Source organism: Micromys minutus (genome assembly GCF_963924665.1).
Source record: "Micromys minutus genome assembly, chromosome: X".
Classification (NCBI taxonomy): domain Eukaryota; kingdom Metazoa; phylum Chordata; class Mammalia; order Rodentia; family Muridae; genus Micromys; species Micromys minutus.
Genome location: NC_137970.1, coordinates 127,243,195 through 127,250,002, shown reverse-complemented (window position 1 = coordinate 127,250,002; position 6,808 = coordinate 127,243,195). Strand labels below are relative to the sequence as shown.

The 6,808-nt window shown below is 39.6% G+C and overlaps 1 protein-coding gene across 1 annotated transcript; it reads right to left on the bottom strand.

Moving 5' to 3' along the window:
* Positions 1 to 5,270: 5,270 nt before the first annotated feature.
* Positions 5,271 to 6,209, bottom strand: LOC308415282 (olfactory receptor 10K1-like; the record flags this gene model as incomplete). The annotated part of the gene is made up of 1 exon (XM_080910269.1): positions 5,271 to 6,209. One exon carries the CDS (start codon positions 6,207 to 6,209, stop codon positions 5,271 to 5,273), a length of 939 nt encoding a protein of 312 aa, XP_080766395.1.
* Between the last annotated feature and the right edge of the window lie 599 nt (positions 6,210 to 6,808).

The window sequence follows — 6,808 nt, the reverse complement described above, 5'->3', positions numbered from 1 at the left end:
GGGTATCTGTTTCCACCTGGCAGGCATGTGCATGCAGAATAGGGGCGCACGCCTTCTGCCACCGGGAACATCAAAGATCCAGGGACAAAGGCCAGGTACACTAGAGAGATAAAAACCAATCACTGAAAACATATCTGAGACATGTTTGTCTCAGACAATGTCATTTTGTTATAGGTGTTCATAGGACAAAAGGTTATTTAAGAAATATTTTTACTCTGGTTTTTAAGATACTTTAAAAAACATTCTTAGATCTGCTTTAAAATAAATAAATGAATAAATAAACAAAACACCTAGTGGCAGAGAGTTATTTCAACCCTGCACTGCTAATAAATGAGTATTAACATGGCCAAAAATAGAAACTTGAACATAAGCAGTTGGATTATTGTTATGAGATATATAGTTGTGAGCTATGTCGTGGGTATTACAGATTATTCTATTTGCTGTGGTGGGTTTGCTCAGGAACCTGTCCTTAAAGAAGAGACTCACCATTTCCACCAGGCATCTCTCCCTTTTTGGAGTTTGTAATTCAGTCTTACATTCCTAGTGACATTTGGGTTTTCCTTGGGTTATGTTTCATGAAAATCTGTGGGTAGGGTCTCTTTCAACTTAAGCCTAATTTTTTTAACAGTCTCCTTAATAATCTGCACTAATATCTCTGATTTTATCTACCTATAATTGAAAAATAATACTACCTTCTAGGTTACTTGTGCAAAAGGTGTGTCTGATTGTACTTGTTTAGAATCTCTTTTAAAACCAACTCATTAGATTGAAGATATATTTTCTAATTACAGGTCGGTTGGGTTAGTGATGTCTCAAGTGAGCACACATGCTCTAAGGGAACTTTGTTTTCACTTTTTTTTTAGTGGTTTGTAACACTCTGGTCTTCCTTTCAGATCATGCATGTAAATGGGGAGACATTTAATGTGCTCAACTGGAAACAGGTGCTCAGCCCTTAGGTTAATAAGGACATGACTGTGTGTTCATAATGACTGGCCCTCGGCACCTCCAAGGCTTACTCTCTGTCCTCTCTCTCTTTTTCTTTCTTTCTAGTATGCCTGTAGCGCAGTGGCAATGTATTCACTGTCTTAATTTGCAGTGCTCAGGAATGGGGTGTTTTTTGAAGGTGCTTAGCTAGGTTTACCTCTTTAATAGATGGAGCAACTCAGCTAACACTACATTCTAGTTCTCCAGGCTCTGGTTAAAGCCTTTGTCTCCCCTTGTCAGAAATGGCAGCCTCTGTATTGCCAAGTGGCAATTTACTGCTGCTTTCAAGCATCCACCACTGATGGGATTTGTTAGAGAAGACCCAAAGGGTAAATTTTAAATATCTGCTGAAACCTTAACTGCTTTCAGTACCTCCCGTCCACATTAACCTTACAAAGGAAAACTAATGGTAGGGTGAATGCTTCTTTTTCTAAGGGAGTGAGAATCCCCCACAAACACCTTACCCCAGGCTGGCCTCAAACTTGCTACATGGCTCATCTTAACCTCATGTTTTGTTATGTCTCTTCAAAATAGTTTTTTTTTTTTTTTTTTTTTTTTTTTTTTTTTTTTTTTTTTTTTTTGGTCTTCGATGCTTATATATGGTACTAGTTCAAAATAGCATTTTCTTCCACATAAAAATCAGTGGAATTTGAGGTTATAATCTAGAAGGACTTTTGATAAATATAACCAGCTGATCTTGACTATTTTTGGGGCCTGGTTTCACTTTGTAGTCTGGCTGGGAGTCCTCCTTCCCCCTCACTCACACACTGCTGGGATTAATGCCACCATAAAAGGTGACACTTTTTTACATGGGCTTTTTAAATTTTTAATGTCCACAAACATGTAGGTGGCAGGTTGGAGAGGAAATAGTGTGAACAAAACTCAGGCTTAGGGGCCCCTGCCAGAGCAGACTTGAAGCAACAGAAAGCTTTGTTGCTGCTGTGGAATCAGTACCCGTTTGGAAAGTTCTCTTTCCTGGGAGCTCCAGAAGCCACACTAGAAACATTCCCACCTGTGACTGGGTAGGAAACAGTGGAGGCCAGGCACGTCGTGGTGTGTGGATGGAGGTCAGAAGCAAGCAGTACACACTTCTTAACAAAGGGGAGGGGAAGTTAAAGCCACTGGTTGCTCTTGAGGGTAGAATATTGACATTTTCTCACTGGAAGAAGTTGCTGAGAGTTACTTGAAGATGGGGAGTTGTTTTGTTTTTGAGTATTGTGATGTCAAGCTGCCAATGGCCACATTACTATTTGAACCTCCTTTTCCCTTTGTCTTAGAAGAGAAAATACATGATTCTGAATATCAAATCCATAGATTATACTTTTGTTCAAAGCCTGATTCACAGTGGTGTGATTGTACTAAACACTAGGAGGATCCCATATGCCTACTTGTTGCCATGCCAATGACCAATGAGCTGGTAACATCTGAGCATGCTCTGTGGCTGTAGAGCATCACAGTTGTGCAGACACTTTGTATATTGGGTGAGGGGGTTTTCTAGATTCTGAGGGGGTAATTGCTTTGGGGGATCGGGGTTTTTTCAGTTTGGGGTTATTTTTTTGGTTTGGTTTGGTCTTTTTTTTTTCTGGTTTTGTTTTGATATTTTATGGAGGGTTGGGGAAGTATAGTACTCAGTTATACCCTAAAAATAGCATGTATAAAACCCTGAAGTGTGATTTGGGTATGTGTGAGTGTGTGTTTGTAAATGTCTGGCAATTAAACCCTTGTCTTCTGGAAATTGATGATTCCCCCCCCTTTCCTCTGGAAGTATTTGTTACAAGATTTGTAAATAAGAGCTCTAGATAGTCCATGTACCATGAGCATATTGCAGCAAACCTTACATGCTTCATTCCTGCAAGGCATAAGACTTTGCCAGGTTGCTCAGCCTCCATGATCAGTTTGCCTTGAATCATCTTTTAGACTTACTTTGCCAGTTCTAAAGCCTCCTGGTCTTCCTTGATTTTAGTCTCCAATCTTAAGCTGGCCTGTCTTAGGCCATGTGCTGAGAGCCTGGCATCCTTTTCTTCATACTGTGGTGTGGCTTGATACATGATTAGACAAGAGGGTTGAGCATTCTTGCAATACCTTAGCAGTGCTAAAATCTGCAGCATGGTACTAAGGAAGCTAAAGTTTGAATGTAACCACTTTATTTAAGGTCTTTTTTTCCCCCTTTAATTTAAACCGAGTTGAAGTGAACATGATTTTGTTGATCATGTTCATGAATTATAGATGCAGCATGCATTTGGTAGACTTGTGATGGTCTGATGGGATACTTCATCTCATACATTTACATATCCTGGTCTGTACGCGTTTGCATAAACAACAACAACAACAAACTCCTGCCTTGCTCCGACTGAAAGATTTCCAGGACTGCTGTCTGCTCCTGAACTTTGTTTTAAGTATGTGTATCCTTTGCTTGTATTTTGTATTAAGAAATAAGGAAAAGAACCCCTTATTGTTGAGCATGTTGGTATTGTCCCCTTTATTTTTTTTTTCCTCTTGGGGACATATGAAGCAAGTTATTCAATTTCTGTATCCTTTTCTTTTGTAAACCTTTTGGTTTGTTTTGTTTCAAAACCGCTCTATAAAAGGGCTTTTTTAACCCCCTCCCCCCAAAAATGGATTATGTTAGTGTCTAATGGCCAAGGCTTATTTGTTAGCTCCTTGAGAAGAGGGACCTTGTCTTCAACTTTTCTATTTCCAGTGTTGAATCCAGTGCCCAGAAAAATGAGAGCTCATTCATTCAAATTATATATTTTTCCAAGTGTATGCTAGAGGAACTTATGGCATCCATAACATGTAATTCAGTCTGTGGGGTGGGAATGGAATCAACAAATACTCTTTCATAATCAGTACACCTAACCTTTGTCACTGGACTATGAATACAGAATAGGCAATGTTTCAATCAATCAGAAAGGTTATTAAAAATTGTAGAGGCAGAAGAGATAGCTTAATTAATAAAGTGCATGAGTACAGGGACCTGAATTTTAAGATTCCAAACGTATTGATACGTGCTTGTAGCTCCAGAACCGGAGAGATAGACTGGATCACTAGGGCTCCTTGGACATTCAGCCTAGCTGGCTACTTTTTCTCAAAAAATAAAATAAAGTAAAATAAAATAGGCAGCACATGAGGAATATGAAATGAGAATACCGAGGTTTTTCTCTGGCCTCTACATGCACATAAATGCATGTAGTCACATACACCCACACCCACATACATGCACTTTACCTTGCATGTATCCACACAAACACATGTATCTTTACACAAACAAACACACATGCAAGCACAACACAGAAAGAGAAGTTTACAATCAGTTAACATCTGAATACATCCCTGTTCCAAAGCTCATGGGATTTCATAGTTCAGCTAAATAACTATTTCTTAGGTACCCACTATGGTCTAGATGCTAGGATGATAGAAATTAATAATAGCTTTCACCTTCAAGGAGCCCTTGGGAAGGTAATAGAGTCACACAAATAATAACAGCACTAAAAATCTGTAAGCACATGTGGTCACAAAGAAGGGACACCTCCTTTAGCTGCTAGGTCAGTTATGGGCAGCTTGCACGGCTTTAAAATCAGGTTGGCCCTTTACTAAGATGTGAGCAATGAAGCATCATTTAGCCCAGAGATAAAGGAAAGAAATCCAATACTGAGGTGCCCTAGGGAGGATAGTGGGGAAGTTGAGGGTGGATCATATTGTAGGCAGATTGCAGTTCCTCAATACTTCCATTGGTAATATTAGTGCTGCTGCTTTTCATTGTTGCTAAAGCAATGTCTACACCATCATTTGGTGGCACAGAAATTCAGCTTCTGTGCTGCTTATTTATTCCAAATTCTTCACTTTATCTAGTTTTGATCTGGAAGTTTCTTATATTTATATTCTCCTTGGTTATTCAGCCAGAGAAGCTTTATGTAGGTCAATTTGTCACCTTGATTATCAGTGTTCATATCTCTGGCTATGTTCTTGGTGATGGATGAAATTGTCTATGGTGGGGAACAGAAAATCATCTAAAAATGAAGAATAGTCTAGTGAATCTCTAAGCCATAGAAAATTCTGAAACATTTTCCATACCTAAAATAAAAATTTTAAGATTCCTTTCATCTTTCCAAATTCAGAAAGGTGAGCAGTAAATTCCACATGTACTAAGAACCACGGAAAAGTCTCAAACAAAAGCGTAGGCATACAAAGTGTTCAGTGAGATAGCTGAATTGTTTGAAAAGGGCCTGGTTACTGTTGTTGGGTTGTGTCTTCCCTTTCAACTTGTCTTGGACTGGGCTGCCACCTTATTGGTTGTGGTTCACCAGAAATCTTCTGAGGGCACCTTTGACTTCCTTGTTCCTCAAGCTATAGATCATAGGATAAAGCATTGGGGTTATATTAGTATAGATTAAGGACACAATTTTGTCCTGTTCTGGGGTGTAGCAGGACTTGGGACGAATGTAGATGAATATTGCACAGCCATAGTGCATAACAGAGACCAGCAGGTGGCCAGCACAGGTAGAAAAAGCTTTGCTCCTGCCTTCTGCTGAATGGATTCTGAGGATGGCAGCAATAATGAATCCATAGGAAAACAGGATCAACAAGAAGGGAATCAGCAGAATTAACGTGCATACAAGGAAGACTGCAATTTCATTTGCCTGAGTATCAGAGCAGGCTAAGAATAGAACAGCAGGAATGTCACAGAAGAAATGGTTGATGACATGAGACTGACAGAAGGGCAGGAGGAATATCAGCGTGGTAAGAGTAAGTGAAAGTGTGAAACCACTGATGCATGCCAGAGCCAGCATCTGCAAACAGAGTTCCCGGGTGATGATGAGTGTGTAACGCAGGGGGTTACAGATGGCCACAAAACGGTCATATGCCATTGCAGCAAGAAGGAAACATTCTGCTCCACCCAGAGCAATGAAAAGGTGCATTTGCAGAGCACATCCCAGGAAGGGCATTCGATGGTTTCTGGACAGAAAATTGGCCAACATGTTAGGGACAATAACTAATATGTAGCAAATTTCAATGGCAGATAGGTTCCGAAGGAAGAAATACATAGGTGTCTGGAGGCAGGTGTCAATAAGAGTGATGAGCACAATAGTTGTATGGCCTGCTAGAGTGATGAGATGCATAATTAGAAAGAGTCCAAAAAAGAGGATCTGTAGTTCAGCCAGGTCCCCAAAGCCTAAAATAATAAATTCAGAACTTAAGGTGTGGTTTGTCTTCAATGGCTCCATCTTTTATTCTCCTTTGTAGAACTATTATACTGGAAAGGAGATTTTTCTAGCATTTTTTTTTTTTTATCCATGAGAAATACTAGAGCCCTGTTCACAGATGAGAATTTAGTCTGGCCTTCCAGGCATATTCCTTGCTCTCATTCTAGAATTTCAGAATTCTAACCTTTCTTGGTATAGAATAAAAGACTGCTTGTATGAAAGTACTTTAATTCATCTGTTGAGTTATGAAGCTCAACTGGCACACACAGCCTCTAAACACAAAGTTGTTTTTGCTAGATCTTAATGCAATGCTTCTAAGAGAAATGTTGTACATTTTGAAGAGTTGGCCGAAGTAGGATCAGAAGCTGAGCTGGACATATTAAGTAAGATTTAAATGGAGATTAGGCCTGGAAGGTTACGGCTTGGAAGTGATGTAAAGAATCCTGTAGGAAGTAAGGTGTAATTAGCTAACCTTAGGTACTTTAAAATTTTTATATTACTTAAATCGTTATCTCTTTATTACCACCTCCAACCCCCCAGGATTTCAGCAGTCAATGGGTTGTGAACAGGATGCCAGAGAGGAAAGCCACATAACTTACAGTAGCTGCTTTCTCTCCTAT